Genomic DNA, 15,494 nt, shown 5'->3' with positions numbered 1-15,494 from the left:
ATTTTAATTAGAGGCTGTAATGCCATCTATTCAATTAGCATAACTCATTGTATCTGAAGCTGAATATGAAAACAATACAAAGGCTCCAGCTGGTATAAAATGCAGCTGATTGCATCCTGGAAGATTTAGGCTGTCTTGGGCATATTAAACACTATGTTACAGTCCTTCCATTGGAAAATAGTTGGCTCAGCTGTCAATTATTTTCTACATGTTAGCTCTAAACCATTTCTCTAACACTACAGAAGTCTCATCAACCTCATCCAATGGATGAACTTCCAGTTGGACTTCTCAGTCCAAATAAAAAAATAATTTCCATAACTAGCAATACCTGACATTTCCACATATAAATGAATGACACCACCTCTTATCTCATTTTTTGGTGAATAAGAATGTTCAATCCCAAAGGCATATAAATAAAGAACTATTTTTTTCTTTCTTCATCATAACAAATTTGATGACTTACTTTTGCTTTATTAATTTAATATCACAATCAATTGTCTAAAATATCATAATATTGGTACATAGAAGTCATATGGAAGTAATTCTGTGGTTATAAGCACTGACCAATAACATCTTCAAATGTATGAGGCAGAAAACTTCTAAAGAACTTTACTTCATCATGATTTATAAACAACAGTTATAAGAAATACGTGTTTAATAGATTTGGGTTATATGCTGTCCCCTCCTCCTTCCTGCCCTCCTCCCCCCTCCAGCCAAATAATTGGTTCCTTATATGGTATTTTCCCTTTTGTTCTTTTTTTGTGTGATGACATTATCTACTGTGAATCAAGGTCTTGATGGTGAGGTGTCTAGCAACACAATCACACTGAAAGAAAAGCTGGGTAGATAGGCAACCAAATGTGATTTTGGTGTGCTAAAGCCTCCGCTCAGACACTGAATGAATGTACACTATTGGAAGGGAAAATGCTATGACTGAAACTACTGTCAGTATGATCTATTCATGATTGAGAATCCTTCTGCTTTAATTTAAGAGTACAAAAATTAGGTGCCTAAGTCTAAGCTTATTTTACTTATTTTAGATAAGCTCTGTGAGTCTTTCAATAATTTTAATGATGATCTTGATTAAGGGGAGAGAAGCATTTTGACTAAATTGCAGAGGATATTTAATTAGGGATTTTTGAGACCAGCAGCAAGAACAAAAGATCTGAAACACAAAGACTGCATCTGTGAAGAAGAAGAGGATATCTATTTCCTAGGCTGTCAATCTCTTACCAACTATTAAGTTCTAGACTCACACATTACTTCATTTTTACATAACTAATCTTATCTAGAAAAAAACAAATCTATCATAGAATCAGGTTAAGGTTGAAAAACTAATAGAAATAGTGACATAAAGAGAATATGCTTTTTATACAATGTTTGTTGTAATAAAAATATATTGAAAAAATTCTACAGTTGATAATAATGCCCAGCAGATAAGAACTGTCCTTGTATACGTGATGTGACAGCTGAAAAGATGGATAATATTCTTGGCTGTATATACAAAGGAATCACATAGTCTGTCAGTGAGTTGATAGCTCCTCTTCATAAGACACACTAGAAACACATCAACAGATTTGAACAAAATCACAGAAGCATTACAAAAGGAGTAGGTGGTTAGAACGTGCTGCCTATGCATCATAAGTAAAAAAGTCCATGTGAGGGGGAATCTATCACTTTTTTCTAGTAAAAGTCTAGAAATATACTGAAATTGTAAGAAATATATTTGAATAACATTGAAAAAATGAAATCTTAAAATATTTTCTTGATTGTCAGCCCAGCTAAAATGTATTTATGAGGAACTGTCTCCCACAGAAGACAAAGAAAATCTACGTAAATAAAAGTAGGCATGTAATAACTACTCTGCTTATAGCAATGTAATTCCTAACATGCTTTCTAGCTACCAAGTGCTCTATTGCACTCTGGCTTTTAAAAGGAATTGTGATTTGGAGTTTGTTGATTACTTCTGTGTTCTCCTATCCACTTCTATATATTATGTACTGCCTCATTACTATGGTGCTAGAGAAGAACACAAGAACCAAATTATGCTTGCTGGAAGCTATTCTCTACAAAGCAGAATTGGGAGTAATAGCACAATCATATAATTGGCACGGGGTTCATTTTCTAACTTAGTCCCATTACATAATCTTAGACAATTAACAGTCTAATGGGAATGGGAGTTATTATCAGAAGATCAGCTATGCAGTAAAAACGGTCTGCCAAAAATCCCAGTTTTGGTCATCTGTAGAGGAACTGAGAGGCACCATCACACAGTTTCTTGAGCTAACTATACTGACTAAAAAAATGAATTGTCCCTCCGCGCGCACACACACGCATCATTACAACTATGAATTGACATTTCTGGTCATCTCTGCAGAGCTGGCTATACTGAATGATCAGTGATTTAATAATCACATTTGAAGAACTTATTTGTCTCTCTGTAATAACAATAAAAAGCCTACAAAATGCTGACACACAATGCATGTTAGAGATGTAAGGACCCTAAATACAAATGTCATACTGTATGATTCTACAATGAAAAGATTCCATACTTCAATATGATTCAAATTGAAATCCAAGTGGCTCATTAAAATTAAGGTAAACTTTGTGACTGAAATGCTGTGCAACTTTGAAACCTTATGCTTCAAAATGCATCCATCAGTCAGCATTAAATGGAGTTACATTAGGAAAAAAACCCTTTCCTGTTTATTTCTAATATGGGTGTAAGAATTCCTTTTCTTTAGACTATACAAAGAAAATACAATTCACTATGCCAGTGGAATGCTATAGCGAATATCTTGCACAGTATAAAACATCTGAAGCTACACGATAAATCCACATTGCCAATATTGTATTCCGAAAAGTGGGCTAAAACCCATGAAGTCTGTTTTGAGAACCACGAGGCAGAGGACAGCTTTGTCAGGGCCAAATGCACCACTTGGATCTGCAGCCCCTTCCTCTAGCCTGGGGTTTGGCCACCTGAGCCCAAGGCCAACTCCCATACAGTGCAGCCATGTAAGATGGGGTCAGACTGCTGGGAAAAGAGATTGGGAGGCATCAGTGAGAGCTGTGAGGTTGTCTGTTATTTACTTGGGAGCTGCATTTGAGCTCAGGCTCTTGCCCTTAGCTCTGGCAGAGACCGTGTTGCAAGCGTGCCTGTGCCTGGTCGTGAGCCTTGCTGATCCAGGTCATTATCCTGACCCACTGACTTGATTTCTTGGCTTAACCTCAGACCTGTCTCGTCCCTACAGACCTGCCTGGTGATCCCTGGGCTGTGGCTGACCCTGGTGACTGTCACTGGACTTGCCCTGCTCTCCTTGCTTGGGTGCTGGGGGCTGTGACCTTGCCGGTGAGTGCACTGCCCTGCTGGCCTGGCTGTCACCCTCGGCTCCTGGCTCGCCTTCCCAGGGGAACAGCCGGCTCTTGCTGTTCTATGACAAATTCCATTTGTGAGAAGTACAGTATTGAAAGCAAGTAAATCAGCTGCTAACAAATACCCAGAAAAACGCTTCACTTGACATGCAGCACAGACAATAAACACTGCTTAAAAGAAAACTAAGCAGCATTCCAAAACTTTCCATTTTGAAAAGATGGTGAGTTAAAGCAAGAAGTGACAACAATCTTGAGTTACATTTCATTTGGTAATGCTCCAAAGACACTTCTGTCTGAAGGGTACATCACTGACCTAATGAATATGATCTGATAGTCTCTGCTCAGTTCCTGGTAGACATGGGTCTACTGTTTTTAGCAATCTCACTAGTGTTGTGCATTGGCTGAAGAGTTTGCTATTTACTTCCTATTTAATCTGTCAAATGCATGTTAGTGTGCTTTCCCTTTCCACCTCACCTGATGTTCTGGCATTTATGACTAATTGGTGTTAGTTAGCTCTTCTGAGGGAGCTGTCGAGTAGCCAGCCCTTAGGCTGAGGCTTATGATATAAGAGAGATTTCATCAGCAGTGCTGTAGACAGAAGAAAGGAAGAGAGTTTAATGGAAGAGGAGTCCAAAATTTTCAGTTTCCAACATACACATGCAGCCCCACAAATAAGACCAACACAATCAAAGGTAAGTGTGAGTTAAACAGGATATGAGAGGCCTTGGAAAAATAATATAATTTTTATTTCTCTTTCAATGCATTTTTATAGTTTTTGATCCTTGAGACTGAGGCCTTTTCCATTTGTTTAAATTCTAGTCCTCCTCCTTAATCACTGAATAGTTTACAGCAGAACTAGCGTCTTTTGGAATGATGTTAGAATACAAGTAGTCAAACTGCTTATTATTTTACTGACTAAAAAAACATTATCAAGTAGATTCCTTTTTTATCCAACTATAAGAGCAGCCTCCAGACAGATGTAACTGTCATTTCTTTTAGAAGAACTGAAATGAAAATCAACAAAATTTGTATTAACATTCAAGTTGGCAGGCGACCTCTTGGAGCTCATCTTCCTTCAGTCCCTTCAGTCTCATCAGTCCCCACCCTTTTGCCCTTTTTCAGAGTCAGGTACAATAGGACTGCACCATTCATACTACGCAGAGTCGCCTCTCAACATAAAGGATGCTAGTGGGAAATAGAGCTGTGTCCCCTCTGGACTCTCTGGTCAGAAGGATTATATAGTAGAACTAGAGTTAAGCATCTGGATATGAAAATCTATAGAGAAATAGGCATAATTTTAAATCAGCTTCATCTTTTAATATATTTCTGCTCTTGATGTATTTCACAAGGCTGTGCATGGCTGTTTCTTGTTAGTAATCCTCATGATATTATGCAAACATCAATGTATGTCAGTTGAAATTCTACATCTTACGTAAATGAAACTCATGCATTCTACATCACAGGTAGATGAAATGATATGAGTACCATATCATTTCTTATGTGGTATCTTTTTAAATACGACTAAGCAATCCTAGTTACTCTCCATCTAAGAGATAAAAGTGAATCTCATGCTGATATTACAGATCTAAAGCCCTTTCAATGCCAGATTCCCCAAATAATCTGGACAAAATGGAAAGAAATAACTTAAAATACAATGCAATGAAATATGCCTCATCTACAGCCATCAAAAACGATTCATGAAGATCATGACACCATTTAAGAGAACACGTGAATCATCCTATTCTACCAACATTTGCATGTATACATAGACCTCAGCAATTCATCAAATATCTTCAAAATCATGTTAGAGAAAGACTTGAGAGATTACAGTTGCTTGTTGATAGACACTGATTTGAACTCAGGTGTTATATGTAATTATAAGCAAAACCTTTCTTCTATACCCAAGAAGAAAGCAGGCCTAAAATCAAACTACAGCAAATAACAAACAAATGCTCTTGAGCTCTATGAGTCAGTCTGTGAACTCTGAGGAAATAACTGCTTTTGGGTTCTGTATAGATCTCGGCATAGCGTGTTGCTAGGAGTTACTATAAAACAGATTATAGACAATAAACCTATCTGGAGAAGACTAATTCTCTGTCAATGGAACTTAGTTTTATTCTGAGTTGTAAAGAAAAACAAATATCACCAAATTCTGTGAGTAAAGAAAATCTCTGAGATCTCTCTCTAATGCTCTGCAGTGTCCCCAGGCCCTGGAAGCCAGCAATGTTGTGGAGTGTCAAGCTAAGAGCTGGCAGGCTCTCAGCTCCTGCTTGCTCCGAGGAGGGCTGCCAAGAGGCCCAGCAGGCCAATTGGCAGGAAACCAGGAGGCTGCCTTGTTCTGTGCTGGGTCTTGGTGAAACCAAGTGACGTCTACTGTATGTTTTGATTTTGATGAACGAGTGAGTGTTCCCTGAGGGAAAGCATTTCATCAGAAAAATTCTGACCTACTCTGATGAACAACTTAAACAAGAATCATTCACATCCTTTTTACCTGTATAAACAGTTAAATGTATGGAGTTGGGCATTGACTATTAATCCCTTACAGTCTTATTCCAGTTTCTAACTGCTGCAACTGGTTAAAGTGGAATGATCATGTCCAGGGACTAAAGACCTCAGTGCATCCTAAAAATACCTTTCCTACTTCAATTTTCTGTTTTTCTATTTTTAAACAATGTTTTCTAATAAAGAAGAAACAAACAATTACTCAGCTTACATATCCAGTTAACAAGTCCTGTTTTGCACCACCAGGTAGTTGCAAGATCTCCATTCCTGGGCTGTGGCAGAGATATCTTTTGATCTTGCGTGCAAAACAGAAAGTCCTTACCCTCAATACCTATTCTGCTTCTAGAGATACACAGTGACCAATTGAAAATGAAATACAACATGGAGATAGCACATGCTGATGTTATCACCCAGGGTTCACATTCTATACCTTAAAACCTCAGCCAGTAATTCTCGGGAAAAAAAAATAATCTGTGGCTTGAGCTTTTAGAGTGAAGGTCAAAATGCAACTATGTAATAAGGGCATGTTTCTTTTCAGTGGCTCCAGATGAAATCTCTGGTGGGCAGCCAATGTGGGCACACATGAGAATCGGTGACACGAAGCACTTGACTGTAATAATCCGACTTGCATTCAAATGCAAGGACTTGCTGATGGTTTTCATTTTAGCTATTTTTGCAGCAGTTTGGACAGTGCATGTCAATTCTCCTAATTAAATTGAAAGCTATATGGCAATGCAGACCTTGTTATATGCTACTTATTCTCCCTATTAGTAGGGAGAATTCCTGCAGTGCAGCTCAGCCAAAAGCCCAGTAGATGTCAATCAAAGTTCAAGCTTCTGATTCTATCTTTTGTTGTTAACTGTCAGAATGTTTTAACCCAGTCTATTGCTAATGTCTGAGGGATGTGCTGTGCCTTCCACTTGTACAGATGTTACTGAGGGGACACAATGAGTTTCCTCGTGCCCTGCAAATGCAGTACTGAAAGTGAGAGATGGATATGTCATTTTGCAGATCAATATAAGTAGGGGAAAGGTCTTCCCTGGTTTCTTAAGTGCTATCTGGATAGGACGTGGATGAAATAGAACCAAAGTGTTGGCTTCTCATGCCACACCAGTCCAGCAACATTGCTCAGACTTAAGCAGAGGAACACATTGCAACACTAAGGATGACACTATAAGCCACTAAAACTCTCATTAGAAACACTTCTGTCGTGTTCAAGACAGTGGTCCGGGAATAAATTCCAGATTAACCTGGAACATGGATTTTTCAAATAGGAATAGTTAGCCCCTGGAAAACTTCAGAATGTGTATTGCTTTATATCAGATACCAGTAGCCAAATAAACAAAGAAGGCTGCAAAAAATGTCTTCAGAAAAAGAGCATAAACCACATCCATTCCTCTCCCCAAATTCACATGAGCCTGCAATCAGTGCGTTATGAGGTTTCTTACATAAAGATGAGACAGTGTTCAGCTAATGAGCACTTGCACCTGCAGACCCCATAAACAACTTCTTGCCTGTAAACAGAAGCAGCACTTTGGGTGGGTGAGGTCCCTGTAACCCCCAAAGGCACTTCAAACGGCAGGCAACTTTGGCAGAAGCAGCACCCGGTCCAACACAAAGGAAAAGTGGCTGGACAGCCAAATGCCAACTTCTGTCCCAAACAAAAAGATAATGTACACAAATGTCAGGGAGGAACGTTTCCACATTGGCACCAATATTGGCTCTGTTTGCAAGTGCAAAGAGGAAAAACTGTTTCTCCTCGTGGCTTTCACGGGGAAAAGAGTGCAAACAGGGTGAGAGATCCTATAGCCGAAGATTTGACCTTGAGTCTTTAAAGGCTAGAGGACAGCTTGTTTACAGAACGGGTGGAGGTAAATAGGTAAAGACAGATCCTAAAATCCCTTCCAAAAACACTCTTTGCTCAGGATCAAAATGAAGGACAATTTTCTTTTCAGTTTAAAGTACACCCTCTTTAGGAAGGCTATTAGCACTGTCTATCAAGCCCACTACCGAGCAATGGAGCGAATAAGCAGATTTTCAGGCTTCTGAATAATGTAATCTCTTTCGCTAAAGACACACTGGTTTTGTGCATATTCAGTATTTATCAGCAGTTAACACACCATTACAGAAACAAAACAGCAATATCAGTCCTTTAAAAGAAAAAAAAAAGACTTCCAAAATTTTGCTTTTGGCTTCAAAGCTTTGCAGCTTAGCTAGAGCAGCCTACAAAGCTTGCAGATGACAGCCCTGCCATACATAAATCCTTTTTAAAAACATGAATGAAAGACCCTTAAGGCAGAGTTCCGTACGTTAGTGCGCCACTCTTTTCATGAAAATACCACTGATGTAAATAAAAAATGCAAATGGCCGTGATAAGTGGATTCTCATGGCGTAATCAGCTCCCTGGCGGTCATACTGCATGCGTGTTCATTCATAAATACAGGATTCACTAAGATGAATGTATTCTCAGCTAATCCGAGTATCAGCAAAATAAAATGGAAATGTCTGCAGTAACAGGGAAAAGTCGGTCAGGATGCAGATGCCCCAAGAGTGTGTGTGCGTGTGCGTGTGCGTGTGTGTGTGTGCGTGCTCACACCGCCCTGGAGCAGCAATCACCACGGCAGCGGTGGCACGAGCCATGCCGGTGTGCGCTGTCCCCACGGACACGGGCACGAACACATTTTCTTACGATCCGCTAAAAAGCCGGCGCGGCGGAGGTACACCCGGGCAGCTCAGCCTCACCTCCGGGATGCCGCGCCCGTTCGGAGGAGCCGTAGCGCTGGAGGAGCGCGGGGCCGGGCGCGGAGGGAGGCAGAGGGGTGCAACGGACGGTGCCGGCTCCCGTGCCGGCCCGGTCGGAGCCTCCGCCGCCCGCCGGCTCCGTGACACCGACCCCCCTACCCACCCCCGCGGCTTCCCGTAAACGCTCCCTCTTCCAGCCGTCGCCCCCGCCCCCCCCGCACCTTCCCGCTGGCCGCTCCTCTCTGCCCTCAGCTTTCAATGAAACTTTCATTCACCGAGCGAGAGCGACGCCCCCTCCCCGCCGCCTCCCCGCGGCAGCCCCGCACAGCACCGCGTGTGCGGGAAGGCGCCCCTGCCCCTCCCCCGCCGCCCCAAGGGCCGCCCGCAGCCGCCTCGCGCCCCGCCCCAACCGCCGCCCGCCTCGCCCCAACCGCCGCTCGCAACCGCCGCGCGCCCCTCCCCAGCCGCCCCCCGCGCGGCCGCAACCGCGCCGGCGGCCCCCCCCAGCCGCCCCCTCCTCCCCCCGCCGCCGCTCCCGCCGCCGAGCCGCCCCTCCCGGCGCGGGGCGGCCGCGGCCCCGCCCGCCGGCTCCTTCACGGGTGAATGGGAGCGGGGCGGGCGCGGGCAGGAGGCGGGCTCCGAGGTGCCGCCTCCCCTCGCTTCCCTGAATGAACGGCGAGGAGGGCGCCGGGCCCCCTCTTCTCCTCGGGGCCGTTGCGCCCCGGCCGCGGGGCCGCCGCGGGCTCGGCTCTCCCCGGGCTGGGGGCTCCCGAGGGAGGTGGCGGGGCGCCGCCAGCCCTCCCCCCGAGGCTGTCCCTTAAAAAATATGTGTGTGTGTTATTTCCAGGGCTCTGCTGGGCGGGCCGGGGCGGGGAGGGGGCAGCAGCCCCCGGGCGGGCGGTGGGGGGCGAGGCGGGGCCGCCTCCCCCAGCGCCGCGGGCCGGGAGGGCGGTTTCAGCACCCCGGCCCGGCGGACAGGGGCGGGAGCCCGGCGGCGGCGGAGCGGGGCTCGGCGCCGGCCCTGAATGGCGCCGCGGCCGCGGCGCTGCCCGAGCCCCTCGCGGGCGAGCCGGGGCGATTCCCGTGCGAGCTGTCCCGCGCCGGGGGTCCTTCGCGCCGCCTAACTTTTGCTCCCGCTGCCGGAGACAGTCGTGTTTCCAGAGGCTGCGGCGGGAGGTGAGAAACGCGCCCGGTCTCCAGCCGTTGAGGAAAGCCGCCGGGCGGTCGCCCTGCGGGCTGCACGGCAACTTTGAAGACCGAAACTCACCCAGCACGTTCCCGACGAGCGCCACGATGAACACGACGATGTAGCCGGCGATCAGCGCCCATTCGTACTCCTTGGGGTGCAAGTACTCCTTCCAGAGATACCGCAGGAACTCCTCGTCGTCGTAGTCGGCGGAAGGGGTTAAAAAAGCCTCCCGCGTTTCGTTCAGCTCTGGAGCGGACGACCAGTTCCTGCAGGGCGGGGAGTCATCCTCTGGGCCGGTGCCGGACATCCCTGGTGGCGCTCCGGCTCGGAGCAGAGCCGCTCAGCGCTCCGGCGCGCCCTCCAGCCCGTCCATCGAGACGCGCGACTGCCGGCGCGCGGGGAGACGGGCAGAAAGTGACGCGGGCGCGGGGGGAGCCAATGCGGGCCGAGCCTGGGCTCCGCGCCGGCCCCGCGCCGCTCCGCGGGCGCGCAGGGACCCGGCGGGAGGCGGGGGGGGGGCTCCGCGCGGCGCCGGCTGCCTCCCGCAGCCCGCGCACGGTGGCGGCGCGCACGCGGAGCTCCCCGGCCGCTCCCCGCCCCCTCTGGTCCCCCCGCGCGGCCGCGGCCGCCTCTCGTCTCCTCCCCCGCTGCTGGGCGTCGCGCAGGAAAGGACGCGAATTCAGGGCACCTGGGCGTTAAGGGCACGAGTTCACCCGCGGCGGCGGGAGGCCGTGGGGCAAAGGCAGCTGTCCAGAAATGGGTAGCTAACGAGCCCCTCTCCTCAGGGTGCCGCTCAAAAAGTCCTGCTGCTTGTGTGACCAAAACAGATTCATTAACCCCGGTGGAAAAAATCAAAAAAGGCACTGAAGAGACAAGCGCGTGGTTTTGTTGGGTTTTGGTATGGTGAGGGCTCACTGTAGGCTTTAGCCCAGCGTGTAGGCTCCCCGCACGGAGGTGCCTCCGCCGTCCCGCTCGGGACCTCAGGAGAGCAGCTCCCCGCTGTTTGGCTGTTCCCGACTGGGCTGACCTGGCAGAGAGCCGCCGAGCAGTGCCCAGAGCCGGGCGCTACTGAAGCAGCATGGTAGGTCCCATGGCTTCTGGTCATGGCTTCCTCACTATATTCATATTTTGCCCAGTGTACTATTCCTGAAAGTGAAGGGAAAGGAAGTCTGGACTTGTCCCTCCTGGCTGGAAAAACCCTGATATCCAAGTAATCTGTTAGGTTTTTCATTTCCTAGCTGGGTGATTTAATGAGCAGGGTATAACCACCGCTTCTGCTGTGCAATGACACACCTGGCTCAGTTAATCCAGTTAAGTAATTTACGTGTAGGGTCTGCATTTCCACAAGAATGAACTATTGTGTTATTCTAATTCCAACACGTGAGCATCATAGAGAGGCAGAAGTTCAGAAACACTCTAGTGCTTAGCTATAGACCGCACTTAAATCATTCTTTATAGGCATGCAGCCTGCTCTGTTGACTGCAAAGTCCAACACAGCATATGCACACCTGTTGTTGCCATTGAGCACCTGTTTCTATATATCTGCTCTCTTCACTTTGGTTCCCTCTCTGTAAAATGAAGAAAAATGTCTTTTTTATTCCACAGGAAAGTTGAGAGGACTTTTTAGGATAAATACATTAATGAGTGAGGTATACTCAGATATAAAGGTAGGATCACCACCTATCTTACATAGATTAGGAAGGTACACTTTGCAAGCCTTATAAGTAAAGACTAGACACTCTGCACATAATGAAAACATCTAAGAGTATATTAGTTGTGGTATGAGGTTTTGGAAGGTATTTATGATCTCCTCAGAATGCAGGAATGTAGGTGTATTTGGTACAGGAGCTTGTCATGATCTTCACTAATGGTGAACAGACATAGAACTTGACTATTTGGTGGTCAGTAACAGATATCACACCTGTGCTCCAGCTTGTTTCATGTGGTACAATGTTTTTCCATGGCTTCAATATTTGTTTCCAAGTTGCCATAAACTCAGAAACAGATGATGCCTTTTTAGCATAGAGTGCCAGGAGTGAAAGAGTGTATCCTTCTTTCTCACTAACAGTAAGGAACTGAATCAAAGAAATATAAATAATAAGAATCCACACGGTTTAATGAAAAAATGGATCTCACAACTCACTGTTTTTCAGCAAGATTACAAGTTTGATTGATAAAGGCAACTGCATAAATTTGGTATTCCCAGACTGCAGTAAGACATTTGCTTTGATTGGTACAGCATAGTCTGATTAGGGAGATAAGATAATAAGGAATCAATATGGCACACATTATAAAAATTAAAAACTAGCTGACTAACAGGTCTCAGAATGAAATGGTAAGTGAAGAATCATCACTGAGCCTGTGCATTTCTACTGGTCTCAAACAGGTCAACTCTTGGTTCTATTACACTCAACGTTTACTGACCTTGAAGAAGATGGCAGATGTTAAAAAAATCAGGAAGAATCAGCTAAACACAACCTCCCATCATGAATACATACCCAAAAAGGTTAAAGCGATCCTTGATGGTATGAATACTTATAGCTGTATAGCTCTGAATGTAGATTAAGGTATACAGAAGTATAAGGGAAATTCGACTAACGAGCTAAAATCTGCAACATGTACAACAATCTGCTACTGAGGAAAAGCTTATCAACTTGAGTCACTACAGCTGTACATTTTAAAATCAAGACTGGATGCCTTTCTAAAAGATAAGTGCTAGTTCAAATGGGAATTAATGCAGAGAAGTCGTATGACCTGCAATATACAAGAGGTTAGACTAGGTGATTACAATAGTCCCTTCTGGCTTTCCAATCTCTGAAAGCGTATTAGCAAAATAGATTGACCTGATGAATTGTAATGCTGATTTATCTTTTTTCAAATTATGTTCATATATATATGTATATATATAAAATTATAATTATATTTGCACCAAAACTAATGCAATTTAAATTTGTCCCTTTTATATGCAAGTGAACAGTAAATGCTCAAAATTATATAAGTCTTATTTTGTTAACTGTTTTTTCAGTTCAAAACCTCTTTAACATGTGGTTTTACAAATTTATAAAACAAAGAATATACTAGCTACTCAACATTTAAAAGAAGTATAAATTCAAGGTTATACCTATTAACCTTTTTACCTCAGGAGAGTAATGTCTCATACTTTATTTAGCTAAAAGGTTCATGTACATTAATATCTTTTCTAATCCATAAATTTCCACTGCTAATCCCGAAATATTGAAATGAAATTATCAGCCCTGGAAGATGTGTCTTGTGGCTTTTAATGCCAGTTATTATATGATATTAGACCATGTGAATATAAATCAAACACAATTTTATGCTTTTTTGCATCTGGTAGCTCAAAGAAACTGGCATTTATAGAGAATAAACCAACTCTATTTCAGCATCCAAATTTTATTGCTTTGTCAAGCACATTTTCCCCCTCCATAATGATCATTCTATTGCAGACTTATATTCGTAGTAATCACACAGATAGACCACATTTCTTCATATGTTAGACTAACCCTTTCATTTTAAAATCTATTTGATTCAGAGGATTAGTTCCATACTAATCTAATAGCATATTAAATTAGGAGCCTTTTTTCACAGCAGAGCAAGTTTTAACATTTTTGAAAACTTCGGTTAAAAAGGTAGATGAGCCTGAGGGTTACCGTTCAACCTTTGCTGAACATTTTAGCAAGTGCTTTCATTCTTGGGAAGCAAACCCCATAAGCATGGCTGCTGAGGAGAAATACACTGCTATATTGACAGTAAAGATTAATTGTGTGAATACAGCCTTCTTTTTCATCTTCCTTTGACTGTTCTGATTTAATAGCTTTTCTCTGCCCCCTTTCTCTCTATTATGCAGTATGCCACATCATGGTTCAACAGAAAAAACAACCTTCTTGTTTATTTGCCGTAGCCATCCTGCTTGGTCATGTCCCAGATTTTGGCTGTGAAGCCCCTCTGGTATCTTTCCTCCCATAGTAGTAAGTCAAGGTGGATCTGCTGCTTCCCTGGCAGCAGCACTAAGTAGCTCCTGTGTAGCAGTTGGGCTATTATCAGCTAAACAGATTGCGAAGAAGGGAAGATGTTAATTAAGAAGAGAGAAGCTAAGAGCAGAAGAGAAAGACTGATAGAAAAGGCAGGTTTGGAAATCTCAACAGTCATAAAATTCCATGGGGAAAGGATAATAACTACCAGTCACTAAGGTGTAAGGAGCCACAAAAGAAAATGAAGGCTATATAGTTTACGGAAAGAATGAGCTAATCAGCAAACCTTATAACCACACGTAACTATGGTCCATCAAATAACATACTTGCAGAAACACCTTTCCTTTAGGCTCTCTTTTGTCTTAGCATTAATTTAGTAATATACTGTAAGTTTAAAAGACAAGATTAGTTTTAACATGACAGATATTCATTCATGCTACTGAATTTTTGGAACCATTGGTGATGCAAGAAACATCCAGCAGTTAACCTTGTTTAGCCAACCTCAGGCATTTTTCTCTTTATAAACAAAGGCAGGGTCTCGTTCAGCAGGATCCTGTTTCAAAAATTCCAATGAGCTTGCTAAGGCACTGTTACCCAAATTCATCAAGAATATCAGCTATATTCTATTGATTTATTTGTTTGCTAATGCAATTAAAATGAGGCACGGTCAGGGTGACTTGCTCTAATACTACAGTGATCAAATAAGAAAAGATCAGCAGTTGGTTAAATCATTGACATCACCATCATTAATATCCACCAGTGTATTTTAAGTGAAAAGGTCTGATTCTAGTCTCATTCACACTGCTGTAAATTAGAAGCAACTTCATTCATGTCAGTAGGGTTACTTTGCTGTAATACAAATTGAAATGATATGTTCCACAGTTGTGCAAATGCAGGTGATCTAAAAGTCATATAAGAATCTGAGTCTTGGTGAAAATGCTGCAGCGCAGCCACCAACACAAATGCCTACCACCTTTCCTATATATTATAGGTATAATTTCCAACTAGGTACAAGTCTTATTGAAAAAAAAGAAAGAAAAAAATCAGTGCAAGTACACTGCTCCTCCATCCATTCCCCGGGCTATTTGTTTATTAACCTCTAAGTACTAAAGGTAGTTCAGAAAAAAATGGCAATTCCTTTTGCAATATGCACTTCTCCACCAAGTCTACAAAGATTTAAAAGCAAATAAATCATTAATGGTCAGGGCACAGATATAACCTTGATATAACAAATTACAACACCCTTTTCCCCAAAATGTCCCTAAACTGTATACAGAAACCAAAAGAGGGATGGCTTTTTACTCTTTCTCATCGGACAAGATGCATCCAATGAAAATATCAGTCAGCAAATTTAAATAAGCAGAAAAGAAATAAATACTTCTTCATATTTTGTTTATATTGAGCATTTTGAGGAATACTTAGAAGGAAGGGGCACAGAGCTTTTGATGAAGAATTTTATGAAAGAATTTTATCATGGTTATTTTAAAGGAAATCAATGTCTTTCAGGTAAACTTAGCATGATATCTAGTGATCTAGAAAAAAATGTATTTTTTATAGAAAATAATGGAGATTAGAGCTCTGGGTATTTAAAACATGTGGCAAGGGGCAATCTCTACTCTGCAGAATGTGCACCTGAAGAAGAGAAGACAAATTAAGAGTGGGAAGCAGAACAGTCACGAAGATGGTTTTAAGTGACATAT

The 15,494-nt window shown here is 43.4% G+C and overlaps 1 protein-coding gene across 2 annotated transcripts in view; it reads right to left on the bottom strand.

Annotated features, from left to right (window-relative positions):
- Positions 1-10,356, bottom strand: part of HCRTR2 (hypocretin receptor 2) — a 32,976-nt gene extending 22,620 nt beyond the window's left edge. The window contains exon 1 of one of the 2 annotated variants that reach the window (XM_064508586.1): positions 9,884-10,356. In XM_064508586.1, the coding sequence (XP_064364656.1) occupies positions 9,884-10,112 (229 nt within the window). In that variant the 5' untranslated portion in view covers positions 10,113-10,356. The remainder of the gene's footprint in view (positions 1-9,883) is intronic. The other variant, XM_064508585.1, reaches the window with a different exon arrangement.
- Positions 10,357-15,494: the final 5,138 nt, after the last annotated feature.

Source organism: Dromaius novaehollandiae, chromosome 3 (assembly GCF_036370855.1).
Source record: "Dromaius novaehollandiae isolate bDroNov1 chromosome 3, bDroNov1.hap1, whole genome shotgun sequence".
NCBI lineage: Eukaryota > Metazoa > Chordata > Aves > Casuariiformes > Dromaiidae > Dromaius > Dromaius novaehollandiae.
This window is presented reverse-complemented; position numbering and strand designations above follow the sequence as displayed.